This window comes from Diaporthe citri (genome assembly GCF_014595645.1).
Source record: "Diaporthe citri strain NFHF-8-4 chromosome Unknown scaffold_12, whole genome shotgun sequence".
In the NCBI taxonomy this organism is placed as follows: domain Eukaryota; kingdom Fungi; phylum Ascomycota; class Sordariomycetes; order Diaporthales; family Diaporthaceae; genus Diaporthe; species Diaporthe citri.
In genome coordinates this window covers 344,768-360,365 of record NW_025064857.1, presented here as the reverse complement: position 1 = coordinate 360,365, position 15,598 = coordinate 344,768, and the positions used below count along the sequence as shown (strand labels likewise).

Sequence of the window (15,598 nt, the reverse complement as noted above, 5' to 3'; positions counted from 1 at the left end):
CATTCTCGGTTTCGGAGTCCGTGCTGTACACTGTGTACTTGTCACTATCTAGGTACCTCCCCAAAGTATCTGGATGCCTAGATCCGGCTGGGGCTCCATATCCCCCCATTTCGCGATCCCTGCCTCCCGCATACCGCCCCCACCTGCCATACATGCTGTACTACGTGTAAGTGATGCTTGGTATAGGACCTGCATCAACCAATCTACCGACCTACATACCTGGGATGTCTAGGCAGGTATACGACAACTGGAATGTGCAGGATTATGTAGCCGCTGCATGATTTTCCAAGATCCCGCTTGACCCGAGCATCTTGGTTCTGACCTTTTGCAGATCTGTAAGACCTGAGCACTCATATGATAGGACGCTGTCTGCGCCACGTCGAGATGGCAGGCTGACATGGTGTATACTCCACCGGCAGTGTCTCACCAGTGATGATGTCGTCGTCTCATCTGGGGAATAATTGCTGAAGCGCCGGTTGAAGGCAGATCGTAGGCAGCGATTGCGACGCCTGCCCACCTCCACGGGAGCTCAGTCGCGGTCATCGGCGCTCGATACTCGATGCTTGATGCTTGCTCCTAATCCTCGGCTCTTGATCATCCGGTTCAGCTTCAAAGCTGAGTCAGATATCTGCATACCTATGTATCCTGTGTCTTCTCTCTCCAACAGGCCGATGTTTCGTCACCATCATGCTCAGGCCTGCCCGTGACGATGGACGACGCCGAACGCAGCAGCACATCCTCCCAGCCTCTCTTGACTGAGAAGGACGACGCCTTCGTCTACCGAGGGCCCAAGCCTCGCCGCTCCTATGGGCTTCTCGCCAGCACAGTCGTCCTTCTCCTCACCTCCCTGGCTGTCAATACCTATCTACTGCTTCGCTCAGCCCCTAATTGCCCCTCTCCCTACGCCTCCCTTGAACCGACCTTACAGGTCCCGTTCGAGTGGTCCACCGAATATGCCGACATCAACATGACCGCGGCCGGCGCCCTCTGGGACAGCATCTCCTTCGACGTGGGCTTCGTGGCCCTAGACAACGACTGGACCGCCGTCCACGACCTCCTCCCAGCGCAGCCCTTCCCCTGGGACCACAGCAAAGGGATGTACGTCCTGAACGGCTTCCATGCCCTGCACTGCCTCAAGAACATCCACCGCGCCGTCCGCGAGTACGAGCTCGGCCTGCCGCAGTCCCTCTCCCTCTACCACATCACCCACTGCCTCGACAGCCTGCGGGGGGACATCCTGTGCCAGGCCGACGACACCCCGCGCTACACCACCATCACCAAGAGCCCCGAGAGCGCGGTGGGCCAGCTGCGCCAGTGCAGGGACTGGGGTGCGCTCGAGAGGTGGGCCGAGGAGCGGACGAGCTGTTATCACTACATTAGTCATGAGGCCGATTTCATCAACCAGTTTGAGCGGTTCAAGTACTGTCCTAAAGATAGCCCGTACTGGCCGGCGCTGAGAAAGCATTTTGGAAAGCCGGATGACTGGTTTGGGGAAGGGTGCACGAAAGGGAAGCTCGGGGTAGAGTGCTAGAGGGGTGAACGAGGCTGAGTGACGGGAAGTGCTGTAGAGAAAGCTCGTCGTCTCTGTTGTGACATGGTTCCACAACATAGATCTTACTGTGTATGGCCATTGGATTGACATCTTCTTGTATGTTACACTGTGGTAGCGGGGACTTGACTTATTCCATATCCGTTCAACACCAAGAAAAACAAGTGTCTTAGATACAAATTTTCTGTTTTATAACTTCAGGATATCTTTTGGTCAATAGTGCCTCAACCCGCATGTCATCCTTAGAGAAGCTTTCTCCACATTTTCTACGTACATGAACACCACAGGAGCAACAGACTCAGAGAAAATGATAACCCATCCGACCCAAACCTCCCCCGCCCGCCCAAAGAAAAAGAAGACTTGAATCTCTCTGTGTATCAACATCGCCAATGAGACCCAAACGTAAAACAAAGTCACAATGATCCTCTCATCGGCCGACTCCCCCCCAATCAGCCTCCAGCTTACCTCACGAGAGCCCTCCCCGCGGCAGCCCATCATCGCCGCCATCATCAAAGTCCCACCAGATCTCCCCCTCCGGCCTCGGGTTAATATGGTCCTTCCACTGCGCGTTCCGCCCGCTCGCCCACTCCCGCAGCGCGTCCCAGCTCCGACACATCTTGGTCTGCCGGACGCCCGCGTCGTGGTGGCCCGCGCTGTACAGCAGCGTGTCGTCGGCGTGGCACATGACGTGCTGCCGCAGGCTGTCGAAGCAGTGCTCGTCGTGCTCGACGGGCCAGTCCCCCAGCTGCGGCCAGTCGCCGACGTAGCGGTGCGCGTGGTACATGCGCATGTAGTGGTCGCGCAGGACCTTGAGGCAGTGCATCGCGTGGTAGGCGTCGATGATGTACACCTGGAACTCTGGGCGGAAGGGGTGCGCGAAGGATGGGGGCAGCCCGAGGGAGGCGGCCTCGGCTGGCGTGAGGAGGACGTCGCCGTGCCCGGCTTCTATGGAGGCCCAGGCGGCGTCTGAGAGGGCGCTGGAGGGCGAGTCGAAGGCAGAGTGGTTGTTGGCGAGGAGGGGGATGTTATACTCGAGGGAGAGGCGAGCTAGAAACAGATTTTAGTGAAAGGTAGAGACAAAGAGTTCAGTGCAAGAGACGTACTGTGAGGGTGGACCAGACGCCGCTCGAGCTTCAGGATGCGCCAGGCCTGGGCGGAGGAGACAGCAAGGAGGATGACGCAGAATGTCGAAAGGGCCACGGTCGATATGAAGAACCGTCGATGCCACGGCCGTGACTGTGGTGGTCCATCTTGGCCCTGTATCCCGTCGTCGTCACTGGAGAAAGAGCTCTGGTCACGCAAAGGCTGATAACGACCCTTCTCGGACGCCATGATGCTATCTACATTGGAATCTGGATATCTACCGGAGCTGATGAGCGATATGGAGGCCCGACCAGGGACAAATGATCCTAGGGCGAAGTGATTGCAATAGCTATACAGTACAGGGCAGCCAGCTTTCTAGCGTCCAAGTAGAAGCTGAATACTGTAGTATGTACCTAGGTATGAACCTCATCATGTGCCAAGCAATGGCAAGCTCACACGTCCGATTCAGGACGACAGGGTCCAAAGCTTCACAGGCATAATCCATGCTAGTGTTCCCGGGGGCACAGTGAGATGGGTGACATTCAGCGGCTGCGGGAAGAGTAGACTGTGTACACTGGCATAGCCTCACCCGTGCACGAATGTGGCGGTTGGGGAACTGCGGATGGCAATGTGGGATTAAAAGGATCCGAGTGGCACCTGGGTAAACTGATGGTGGGGAAAGAACGGCGCCGACCAACAGAACAACAACCTTCAGTTCATTGCTGACTGCATGCATGTAGTGAAAGTCAAATGTTCCTTTGCGCCGAGAACCGCTTCGATTTGGGCATGAAGTGCACTACGTATCCTACAGGGTAGCCTCCGGGACCGAAAGAGGATATCGCCATGCCAAAAGGAAGAGGGTCCTTGCCCGCCTTTCCGGATATTGTTATTGCCGTCGAGCTGGGTTGCCTGGATGACTGACGTTCGTCACCTGTTCAGCGTTTCACTACCATTTTCGAATCCTTCTCGTTTGAAGGTCGGCAACTCGGCTCGTCTTGCCTCCGGGCATCTCGAATTTTCAAATCTCACCCTATGATGACGTCCAATACTGACGCCTTTGTGTCGTATTCACATTCTGTTGTTGAACAGGCTGCGGTTTTGTTGTAATCTCACGTGCTTCACATTACATGTCACGCACCGTGTAATCCACAGCCCTGGTCCGGCTTAGAAGCTCACCTTCTATTACCTGGGTAATTTTGGCTTTCTTGAGTCTCCTTCTTTTCTTTCTCCAGCAAATTCCACATCTGATTTCCTCGTAGTTGTTCCCGTCTTAACCGTGCCAATATCTGGCTCATGATAATATGTCACAAGTGCATTTCCCATCCATAGATGGGTTCGTCTCTTGCATGGTAGTCCACCTCTCCTCCCTGGGTCAAAGAAACGTAATTCATGGCACATTGAAAGCAGCAAGTTTTGCCCGGTGAGGAAGCGTGGCATCTTGCCAGCCTCTTAGAGGACGGTATCGATGCCTTCGCGGGTAAGAACTGAGGCCGCTTACGACCCTCCCGGCCCTCCTCCAACGATAACGACGGTGCAATTCTCTGGGATTGACATATTTCCTTGGTGTAATTGGGAACACTGTCGGAGATTCCTCTGTGTCTGGGTCTCGAATCACAGGGTGCGCTGGACTCGGAATGCCAATGATCGACGTCATACAAATGAATAGGACGTCAGCCATTACCTTCGTCTTCTAATTTCCCTTGGGAGGAGCCCGATCCTATACGAACGAGTCTTTCTTTGGACAATACTTGATGGTACTCCGTCCTTGAAAGCGAAGATATCAGTCGAGCTACCACAAGGAGAGTGCGAAAACGAGGACTGTGGGGCACTTCTGCGGATTGGTTTAAACCGCGTCAGCCTTCGCTGGCCGGGGACATCAGCCGGAGTTGTTAATTACTTCCTAGTTTAAGCAGAATTTGCTGATAGCCACGGATTGGCCGCTACTCCCTTCTTGGCTTTGTTAAATTACCAATACCCTTGATTATCTCTGAATGACGCAAAACGGTCTGCAAGACTTCAAGGGGCACAGTGTTCAGGGCAAAAACGGGTGAATTCAGATCGAAAGAAATAAAAGGACGTAATTTACAAAACCGGTCTTGTTCCCTTGCTGCTGTGGATAACTTCCTTAGCAATGCCGGTCCCGACCTCACAAGTGAATTTGGTTTTAGGGCCATCTGGTTAGTCCCCGACTTTCCCGCTTCCAGCAAAAACATCTCCATCAGACCAAGAGCATATCCTCAAACGTGGGATCGTTTTTCATCGCTTCACCATACATGATCCCATCCACATAGCATGCTCCGACCAGCTCATACTCCATCTTCTCTTCACACCGAGGTCGGATGATGAAGGGGAACTCGCAGCCCTTGAAGATGACAACGAGGTCGCTTTCTTGCATTATTCCTGGTCCAAGGCCTGCCCTTCCGTCGCATGTCACGAAGCCCTTGTTGTTATTAAGTTTGAGGCGTTTCACATAAGTCCAAGTGGCGGTAGCTTTCGATCTTCCCACAGAGACGTCATCCGTTTTTTCGCCGGTGAGAGCCTGATAGCTGTTTCGTAGCATTTGCAATTCGTAGAACTTACCAAGACTTCCATCTGCTTCCTCAAGGGTAAGGACTTTCAGTGCGTCTAAACAGCCCGACCACCTCCTGGTGTCATATTCTTTTCACTCAGGACTGTTCGACTGGCGTGCACGCCATCGACGGTCTCGGGCCATCCGGTCCCTTCGGCCTGACAAGTTATCAAACCAACGGCGCTCCTCTCGCCGCTGCCTGTTGTCGGCCTGCACCCGCTCGCTTTGCTGGCGTCGCTCATGTTCCATTTTGCCACGTTGCTCTGCTTCTGCCAGAGACTGGCGAGGCTTTTCCATTTGGGCCACAAAGGGGCAAGGTGGCCATTCTAGTCGATAGCTTGCCGTGGACTTTGATCTGACTGAATAGCGACTCGATTGACCTCCTGCGATTGGGACAAGCCACAAGTTGTCCATTGATGATGACTTTTCTGGGCTTTCAGAGCAATTTTCCAGGAGCTCTCTCATCTGTTGCAGCCAAGTAAGGCATTTGTCGACATGATCTTGGACCTGTTCCTGGTCTTTTGCTGGAGGAAGGCTAATATCAAGCTTCACAATTTGTGAAACTTGTGACACTCTGGTGGCCTTCAGTGACACCCGAAGCCTTTTCCCCTCTTGAACCACTTCAGGAAGGCACGACTCGTAGCCTGCCGCGGCAAACTCGGCGTTATAGGTGGGATCGAATATGACTGATTCGGTACGTATTTTGGTCCAATCAACGTATAACGATGAGTAGTCGCCGGATTCAGGAGGAGTTGAACGGAATGCGAGAATTCGAGGACCATGCCTCTCAATCATCGTGCATGTCATGGCGTTCAAAACGTCAGAAAGACTAGTTTCCTTCGAGTAGTCGACAGGAATATGCTCTCGGCCATCCTGAGAGAAGAAAGCGAGGAATGCATAAATGCGATCTCTTGCATCAGATGCCTCGAACGCTCTGTGGGCTAGGCGCATAAAGCATATAATGCCTTCTTCAAGCGACAGACCTGTGTTCTGGGAGTCCTTCCAGGTTATCTTTTCAGGCTCTTTGCCTTCGCGCTGCTCCCGTTGTACGATATCCTGGAACAATAAGAAGTGTTCCACGGGAGCAAGAAAGCCCCTCGCGTTGGGCAAAAAGAATGATTGTTGCCAACCATGCTCCAAGTCCATGATATAGTGAATAGCTCCCATCACTTTTTCCCAGGGGAAGAGGTGAGTGCCGCACAATAAAAACACAGCTTTAGCAAGAGTGGCCTCCTGAACAACCCACACGCGATGCCACCAAGCCCTGTTCAAAAGCTTTCGGGCCCGTTCATCGGGGGCAAATAAGGAACCACCGACCAACTGGACGAGTGCCATCAGGAAGGGTTCATCGGAATACTTCAGAAGTGTACCCACGAGGTTGGGAGAATCTTCCTTAAGATCCCTCTTGGCAGCTTCATTGTCCAAAATCTTTTTCAGTCTCCGGGCCATGGTGCTGTTAAAATCGGTTGCGGCGTCGTGTTCCGATAATTGGAGCCAGTGGATCCCAAGTGTGACCATATTATCAAGAACATCGGCACTCTTGTCTTCTTCTTCGCCGATCCAAGCAAGCACCTCGCTTGCTTGGCTGTAAATCCTGCCCATGAGAGGCACTTGAATGTTCTTTTCCTCATCGTTCTTCTGGGCGATACAGATCGCATCGATCCACAGAGGACGTCCTCGAAGCTCTGGGAGTTTTGCAAGTACTCCAAGTACAGCATAGAGATTGGCTGTGACATTGAATCGAAAACCATCCACGTAAATTTCATGAGGAGTCTCTGCACTTCCCTAGGTGTAGGACAAGGCCACGTATTCCGGGTGGTCGTCTACGGAGACGGGCTTCAAGCAGCCAGAAATCCAAGGCGTATCGGAGCACTTGTGTTGCTCGGACGGGATTTCTTCAAGATAGAAGAGGCGACTTTGGCTTCTGGGTGTTTCCAAGGGATCATATTCGTATGCTGTAGTCTGCGTACCAGTCCCGTCCAACTGCTGGTCTCCCTGCAGCGGGGTCGATTGGCGAGGCTCGTTCAAGGACATCGTATTCGTACAATTCTCGGGCGATTGAAGGGAGTTCACTGAAGAGGTGATCAGCGAGAGCAATTAACTGAGTGATATTCAGGTACAAGAAACTTTTTGGGATACCGAGTTTTCATTGAATAGATGAGCAATTGAAAAAGGTGGTGGAGGGCTATTTCTTACTTCGTGAGCACCCTGCCCAAATCCGATCGAGTTCAAGCCCGACTTTCCCTCCTCTCTGTTTGCAAGGAGGACTTCGGTGCTGGAAAAATAGAGCGCGGAAAGTATTGTAATTTGAGTGCGAGGAATGATTGATGATTTGACTGGGCCTGAGCCGACTATTTGATGAAGGGTCTTGACATGAGTGTATCCCATTCTGGGCAGGTGTCCACCCAGTCTGCCGACCAGGGCGCGAGCAAAAGCGATCGGGAAACGATTATCATCCTTCATTGCACAACAGAAAGTCATGACAAATTGCCACAAGAGGTGCCCCATGTGCTCAAGTGACGCGAAGCCTGTTGCGCATGTTCACGCGACCCGCCTCACGCTAGAAGCCGGTCAGCCTTCCAAACTCAACCAAACCCCTTACTACTCTTAGACAAATACACCCAGATCCACAAAGTGTGTGATAAAACTTTTCGCTATAACTGATCGCAGTATAGTTGTCCAGCCTTTTTCGTCTCAGTTTCTCAGATCTGTGGTTGGCATTGACAGTCTGAATAAAGTAGCAAGTTTTAGGGCGTGGAGACTGACCGGCTTCTTCCGTGAGGCGGCTGCCTGCAAACCACATTTTGATGCAAAAGCAAGTTCGCCATGCACTTCTTTCTCTTGTACATCGCACTAGGAGGAGTGAGACCTCTAAGCAGTGGGTCATATGCTCGGTAGCTACCCGCATTACGTGGCAGGACGGCAAGGACGGCAATTGTGTGCGCCGGTTGACCAGCATCAAAATACTTCGGATTTCACTTCCCCAGCTTCGTGGGCTTATATGTGTGAACAAAAGGACACTATGTATTATAAATGGTGTGGCAAAGGTGGCCGCCAGAAAGGGGAGCAGTCTAGGATATCAGGAAGCTTCCGCTCGCTGATACTTGTGCAAGCATTCACGTATTCTACAAGGGCGACGGCACGGTCCGAGAAGGCTTTGCAGATTCTGCGGATTCTTCTCCTTCGCCATCCCAGCAAGGGAACGGACGTTCCTCTACAGTCAAAAGACTGAGCCTCAGTCGGAATCCTGCTCCACGTTCACGGATCTTTCCGGGTCATTCGTAGCCGCTGCCCGCAACAATTTCGGGCCAAAATACCCGTTCATGAAATTCCGCGTCCACGACATCGAAAAGGAGCCGTCGTCTGAGTTGGGACAGCATCACATTATAATCTTAAGCAATGCGATTCACGCGACGCACAACCTCCAGACATCCGTCGGGAACATCCGCAAGACGCCGCGGCCCGATGGCTTCCCCATGATGTTGGAGATGACGCAGCCTCTGTACTGGGTCGACATGATATTCGGCCTGTTCGAGGGCTGGTGGCTGTTTGACGACGGGCGCCGCCACGCCATCGCGAGCCAGGCGCGGTGGGAGGCAGAGCTACAGGCCGTGGGGTATGGGAGGGTCGACTGGACTGACGGATGGAGACCAGAGATCAATATCTAGCGGGTCACTGTTGCACAGGCCAGCTGGACGAGACGCTGCACCGGCACCCGCTGCACTTCAGGGTGTCGGCGGTGCGCCCGGGGCAGATCGCCGGCAACTCGGCGAGCGTGTGCTGGAACGAGAACGAGCACCTCGCCTGTTAACAAAGGATGGATGCAGTCCTCTCCACTCAAGATGGGAGCTCGGTGCAGCTGTCATTGGCGTCGTATCCTGACGATGGTAAAGCAGGAAAGGTGTCATTCGCACGGACTGGGCGTTCTGATAAGCCCGGAAAATGGCAGCGGTTGAGGCAGTGTTGGTTGGAAGACTCCACGAATAAGAAGCACACAGAGGGGACCAGATATCTTCATGGGCAAAAGATCGACTAGATGTAGAGGGGTCGTCCCCACTCTGGCTACATACTGTACTGTATTCATAGCAGCACAGTCGAGCCAATGACTGAATCTGGGTATCAGCAGCCAATCAACGCAGTCTAACTTGGGCATGCAGAACCGTGGTGACCAACTCACGGTTGCCAGTTTGACACCGTACCATTTCAAGGATCCTAATGGTAAGTTGGTAGGCGGGGAATGAGCGCCGCTAACCAACAGACCAACAACCTTATATTTATTGCTGACTGCATGAATATGGTGAAAGCCAAATCTTCATCTTCGTCGAGACAACTTTTAATGACTGCGGGCGAGGATGTTCCGTCTCGAGGTCAACGAACAAATTCACGACGCGTAGTAGACTATACCAGCAAATTAACAATCATCTGAGCGAATGATGGCGGCCGAAAAGGACGATGGTTATGTCTTCCAGCGCACTGCCAACGCGACCTCGAGGTGAGTTCCGAGCCGGATTCTCTTGCCAGATGCCAAGCTGATCACGATCTCCCTCGTAGGCTTCACTATCAGTATTATCTCTGGCAAGACACGTATCGATTTCACCTGCACCCAGACATCCCGCCACTGGCTCCAGATGCGCGCATTGCGGATGTCGCAACAGGCACCGGGTAGGAAACAAACATGAAACCCTTCTCATCTGATCTGATCTCCTCGCCCCCTATCTGACCAAGACGCAGAATCTGGCTCTCCGACCTCTCTCGCCAGCTGCCCCCTACCGCGCAGCTTCATGGCCTCGACATCAGCCTGGCCCAGCTCCCCCCTCGGAACCTAGCCTCTCCCAACGCCACCTACCACGAGTGGGACTTCTTCACCCCGCCCCCGCCCGAGCTCCTGGGCTCCTTCGACGTAGTGCACATGCGCCTCGTCGCCGTCGTCGTCAAGGACATGCAGCCGGGCCGCATCCTCGCCAACGTCGCCCAGCTGCTCAAGCCCGGCGGCTACCTGCAGTGGGAGGAGCACTACACCGCCGAGGCCAGGGTCGTGCACGGCTCCGGGGGGAGGCTGCCGCCCGCCGGCGAGTTCCCGGGGGTGGACCGCCTGTGCCGCCTCATGTCCGAGCAGCTCAGCACGTCCGACGGGTCGAAGCTGCTGCTCGGCTCCCGGGACTGGCTGACCGCGCTGGACCGGACGATGGAGGAGGGGGGATTCGAGGAGGTGCGGAGGGTTGTCTACCCTGACTCGCCTCTCATGGGCATGTTTTGGAATGATGTCTATGTGTCGTCGGTCGAGGAGTTTGCGCTGCAGATGTTGAAAGTGGATCCGGAACTGGGAAAGGAGCTCCAGGAGATGATCGGGCGGATTGAGGAGGAGAAGCGGCAAGGGGCGTGGCTTTCAAACCCCAAGGCCGTCTTCCTTGGCAGGCGAAAGGCGTAGAAATTCTGCAAGGTCAAATGGCGCGAGAGAGCGGATGCGCGTTGACATGAGTTGGTATTGCAACACAAGTCCAAAGATTCTTGTCCCAGTGGCTCACATGATGCCCTACCTACCTTACCTGGCCTCTCTTGCCATCCACATGACGCAGTTTTGTAGGCCTGATAAAACCAGCAAGGCATGGCTGTCTCTCATCCACTCCATGTTAAACGTGTTAGGAATCTTCCTCGTGACTAGAACCGGCGTCAGCTTTTTGGCCTCATGTTTAAACACCAAACAGTCTAACTAGGGTTTCTCCCGACGTGGCCTCATTAACTTGGCTTACTTTCTCCAGGAATTAGGGGGAAAATCCAAAGAGTCATATTGTTGAAATAAGAACAAAGAATGGCGAAAGTGATCGTATAAGAGAATCAAATCCCAGTCGCTTTATCATAATATTGTTCGGCTGAGATCTCCCCGCCTGGGGTCTGTGTCGACGACTAGCAATCCAAGCCCATCCCACCTGGATCACGGCCGACTTACGCGATAGCCGATGACGATCTGGCACCTATTCCAGGAAGATCAACTCGGCTCTCGGCTCTGGCTAATGATGGTGGGAGTGTACCATTGCGTCTTCGTCCAAGACGTTCTAAGGTTGCTTGCAATGCGGGGGCACAATGTCGTGCTTCCAGCAATCGCATCAACTGGTCTGAGATAGCCCGTGTCACAGGATGGTGACGGGAACTCGCATTTGAAATCAGGATATGAAGCGAGGTCGGAACGGGGTAAAATAGAGGATGTCATCATTCAAAGTCTGACAAGAAATCCATCAAAATGGCTACAGTCACCCAAACCCTGGAGTCTGCCAACGCCGAGGGCAAGCCCATCAAGCTTGCCGTGGCATACGATGACAAAATCCATAATTCAGTAAGTATCCTAAAGGAAACAACCGCATATTTCATTTGTCATTCTAATGTGCACAACAGTCTAAATATGCGGCGTACCTCCCCGTCTATGACACCACCACCAAGTTCCCGCCCACTGAACTGTTTGACTTCAAGGACCGCGGTCTCGACGCGGATCCGGCAAAGCCAAACCTTCTGTCCAAGGACAATTCAAACTTGAAGGCCACCAAATTGACACCCCGTGTCGGGACTGAAATCACTGGCCTTCAGCTGTCCCAGTTGACGGACGCCCAGAAGAATGAGCTCGCATTGCTGATAGCCGAGCGTGGCGTTGTAGTCTTCCGTGACCAAGACTTCAAGGATATCGGACCCGAGAAGCAAAAGGAATTCGGCCAGTACTTTGGCCGTCTCCACGTCCATGTAAGTCCTTGACTTTCCGATCTCGGTCTAGTCGCCCGCTTACCATTTGCAGCCTACCGGTGCGCACGTCAAGGACCACATTGAGTTCCATTCCATCTACCTCGGGAAGGACAACCTGTACCGCCTGGGTCGCAGCACGAGCAGACTCACCACCATTGGGTACCATTCGGATGTCTCATATGAGCACCAACCCCCCGGCATCACCCTGCTCACCCTCCTCGAGGTCCCCGAGACTGGCGGTGACACCGGCTGGACCTCCCAGGCAGGAGCCTACGACCGGCTCTCGGAGCCCCTCAAAGCCTTCCTGGAGGGGCTGAGGGCTGAGCACAGCGGCTTCCAGCAGGCGGAAAACGCCCGCAGGGATGGTCACTTCGTTAGGCGTGAGCCAGTCAAGAGCTACCACCCCATCGTGCGCGTGCATCCAGTCACGAAGCAGAAGGTCCTCTTTGTCAACCCTGGATTCACCCGGCGTATCGTCGGGCTGAAGGACGAGGAGTCGGATGCGATCTTACAGTTGCTATACAAGGTATGTTCGAAATGCTGTCCCTATATTCGTTGAATCATACTGATGTAGTCGCGCTGCAGCATATCGCTCAGAGCCAGGACATCCAGGCGCGCGTCAAGTGGGATGACCGGACGGTTGCCCTATGGGACAACCGCGTTACGGCGCACACGGCCATCTCGGACTACGATGTGAGCGATGAAGGCGAGGGCCTTCGCCAAGGGTTCCGCATCACGACCCTAGCAGAGGTGCCTGAGGGCGTGAACGGCCTCAGGTCCGAGTGGGACTAGGTCGTTGACGGCCAAGCTTGGACTGTTTCTCGCCGGAAGATACAGGTTGAATAAGACATGTCTGCACCTGGAAACGAAGCAGGCTTTTTGCCCAGGCGTCCTCGCGATAAGTTGGGTTTGATGATACTGAATCGAGATTGAACAATATGTGATTCTGGTGCCAGGATGAAGAACACTATTATGGCCCGAATCCGGTAGCCAAATGATTTCTCTTAGCACTGCCTCGTGGTGAGACTGAACAATCCAAGACGGTGCAAAATGCATCAAGCCATACTCTATGATTACCATATCACAGCCCTGGCTGCCACCTTCTCGCCGTTGTCGATCTTCCTCACGTTGATATTCCTCCACATAAATATGCAGGCGAAAGCCACCGGGACAAAGCATAGACCCATGATGACCATTTCTTCCTGAGCTGCCCAAATTGCTGTAACCACGGAGTCCCGTATCGGACTCCCAATCGGATATGTCTTTTCGTTCTCCGAAGAGCCGGTTATCGCCTCGGTGAAATTCCTGCTGTCGGCTGGGAGAGAATCTAGCAGGACCGGGGGCACAGCTCTCGCCCATATCGACCCAGAGATTCCAGAGCCGACGGCCGCTGCTATCGAGACGAACGTGCCCCAAATTCCCACGGAAAGAGCGACGTCTTTATGGTCGATGTTGGCCATGACTGCCATTTGACTGCATGCTATGAAGAATCTCAAGGAGTACCCAATGAACATCTGGAATATTACGAGCGCAGGGGCAGGAGCCTCTGGTCCGTGGAAGACCAGAAGAAAACCTGTGAAAACTCCCAGAATAGGAACGGCAACGAAGGCTGGGACTTTATAATTTCCAGTGTGACGAATCATGCTGGGTACCTGTTAGAAGCTCTGCGAAAACCATCATGGGATCATCAAGCTTGATGGAACAACTTACAATCCAAGAAGTGGAGCAACGAACGCGTAGGCGGCCAGATGGCTGCTTGTAATTAAGCCCACAATAGTAGTTGTTTCATCATGGACCACCTGAAGGTATGAGCTGTAATAGGAGCCCCAGCTCGCAGTGGATGCGACGGAGAACAAGCCCACCAAGCACCCGCCAAGTACGTTCCTGTCTCTCAACAGGGCCCCGGGAACCCAAGTGGCAGGAGCCAGGTCACTCTCCCAGACGAAAAGCCCGATCAGGCTACAAATTCCTCCGACGATCATGACGATGACGGTGCTGTTTGCCCAGCTGTCCTGAGCCCCAGGTGGGTGGGTTAGAGGGAGTAGCAAGAGGCAAAGTCCAGCAATAGCAAGGAAAACACCGGGCAGATCAAGCTCGACCGCGAATCGTCCCAGGCGATCACAGAGACTTGGTTTGCTTCCTAGCTTGGCTTCGCCACTCTCTTCGTCGGCCTCCCCGGAAGTGGACTGAGCATGAAAAAGTACAATACCAAGGGGAGGACAAACGACAGACAAGATGCCGGCAGAACCACTAAACGCCATGCGCCAGCCGAATCGAGAGTAAATTTGTTCTGCGATGGCTGGCGCCGCGAAGCTGGTGATAACAATAGGGGTCACGTAGATGCCGTAAATTAGGGCTATTCAGTAGGAAGTCAGCAAAAGTCTCTGCTGAAAGCAAAGAAGGACGCTGGTGCTTAGGTTTGCGTAGACGCCGTATCTTGGGGTTCTTTTCATTCTTGGGCATCTGGAACGACTTTGCAACGAGCATACTGCACAGGTCATTAAGGAAATTGGCGTACCTCTGTTTTTGAGCGAGGTCATGTCTGCTAGCACTATACTCAATACATAGTCCAGGCAGTTCCATCCAATGCCGAAGAGAACCTGCGCGACGATCGTTGTGACGAGGGATTGAGCCGCGGCCTGGATGATCAGACCCATGATCGAGAGCCCGGCCGCCATGAGAAACCCATGAGCACGACCGAATTCGTCAATGAACTTGGCCATGGGGAGCCTGAGAATGCCGCTCACGATGAGGACCACCATGGTCAGGACGGTTAGGATATTGTGCCCGGAGAAATGCGACATGACATATGAGTCCATGCTGAGCACGACTGCTCCCACGAGACAAAGGAGAAAGCTGACACCATAAATCCTGCGGACATATCAGCCTTTTGACAATCAAACCCGTGCATCAGGTAACCAGGCCTTACAGAGCGAACGTAGCCCACAATGCCCTCGTAGAAGTGAATACTATAACAGCCGGGGCTCTCTTGCGTTCTGCGTTTCTCTTCTCACTGTCGCCCTGAGGCGAGCTCGTTCGAGAAAGTTCGATCTCCTCCATGTTCGTTGAAGGATACAACTGGGACATGTTTTCGACCAATATGGCTGGATGTGAGTTTTGTGTTGACACACAAAAGATTGGAATCCAGGAAAAGATTCCGTGCTGAAGTCTTCAGGACGACCGTTTGGGACCTCAAAAAGGAGGCAGGAAGAAGCCGCGCGGGGAACATTTGAATCGGCCATACAGAACAGGTTGTTTTAAAACCAACCTCGCTCGGTCCCAACATTGATGCATGGAAGCAAGCTCTAGAGATAGCTATCAGCGGACTCGGACCGGCGCTGAGCTCGGGTCATTCGTATCAAGACCGTCTGTTGCAAGCGCAATTGATAGCAGCCTGTAGCATCTCCGGGTCTGTGTCATGACAACATCAGAATACTGATTACGATCGGAGTAGCAGGTCTGGATGGTGATTCGTGGGCAGCGATTGTGCCCACGCAGGTACACACAAACACTGCATGGTCAAGAATGAGATTGTACGGAGAAGTTCTGGTGCAGGCATCTCGATGACGCATGGGTCCTGTTGCCCCTTAGGCATTGTAGCTCGAGGCTACTGTCACCATGGGATCTTGGTGTTGCACCTAGCCATGTGGGCAGTGTGGAACAGAGCA

General features: G+C 53.4%; 6 protein-coding genes across 6 annotated transcripts; 4 read left to right on the top strand and 2 right to left on the bottom strand.

The window, feature by feature from the left end:
* Window positions 1–709: 709 nt before the first annotated feature.
* INS49_004414 (uncharacterized protein) lies at window positions 710–1,531 on the top strand (the record flags this gene model as incomplete). Its single annotated transcript, XM_043165203.1, has 1 exon — window positions 710–1,531. One exon carries the CDS (start codon window positions 710–712, stop codon window positions 1,529–1,531), a length of 822 nt encoding a protein of 273 aa, XP_043017918.1.
* A 484-nt stretch (window positions 1,532–2,015) lies between these two features.
* Window positions 2,016–2,881, bottom strand: INS49_004413 (uncharacterized protein; the record flags this gene model as incomplete). The annotated part of the gene is made up of 2 exons (XM_043165202.1): window positions 2,016–2,596; window positions 2,653–2,881. The coding sequence occupies 2 exons, from the start codon at window positions 2,879–2,881 to the stop codon at window positions 2,016–2,018; spliced, it is 810 nt and encodes a 269-aa protein (XP_043017917.1).
* Window positions 2,882–8,234: 5,353 nt separating this feature from the next.
* On the top strand, window positions 8,235–8,869 carry INS49_004412 (uncharacterized protein; the record flags this gene model as incomplete). Its single annotated transcript, XM_043165201.1, has 2 exons — window positions 8,235–8,239; window positions 8,365–8,869. 2 exons carry the CDS (start codon window positions 8,235–8,237, stop codon window positions 8,867–8,869), a joined length of 510 nt encoding a protein of 169 aa, XP_043017916.1.
* Window positions 8,870–9,631: 762 nt separating this feature from the next.
* On the top strand, window positions 9,632–10,629 carry INS49_004411 (uncharacterized protein; the record flags this gene model as incomplete). Its single annotated transcript, XM_043165200.1, has 3 exons — window positions 9,632–9,693; window positions 9,753–9,863; window positions 9,933–10,629. 3 exons carry the CDS (start codon window positions 9,632–9,634, stop codon window positions 10,627–10,629), a joined length of 870 nt encoding a protein of 289 aa, XP_043017915.1.
* An 810-nt stretch (window positions 10,630–11,439) lies between these two features.
* On the top strand, window positions 11,440–12,722 carry INS49_004410 (uncharacterized protein; the record flags this gene model as incomplete). The annotated part of the gene is made up of 4 exons (XM_043165199.1): window positions 11,440–11,532; window positions 11,592–11,930; window positions 11,983–12,456; window positions 12,516–12,722. 4 exons carry the CDS (start codon window positions 11,440–11,442, stop codon window positions 12,720–12,722), a joined length of 1,113 nt encoding a protein of 370 aa, XP_043017914.1.
* A 281-nt stretch (window positions 12,723–13,003) lies between these two features.
* INS49_004409 (uncharacterized protein) lies at window positions 13,004–14,990 on the bottom strand (the record flags this gene model as incomplete). Its single annotated transcript, XM_043165198.1, has 4 exons — window positions 13,004–13,503; window positions 14,179–14,286; window positions 14,449–14,801; window positions 14,860–14,990. 4 exons carry the CDS (start codon window positions 14,988–14,990, stop codon window positions 13,004–13,006), a joined length of 1,092 nt encoding a protein of 363 aa, XP_043017913.1.
* Between the last annotated feature and the right edge of the window lie 608 nt (window positions 14,991–15,598).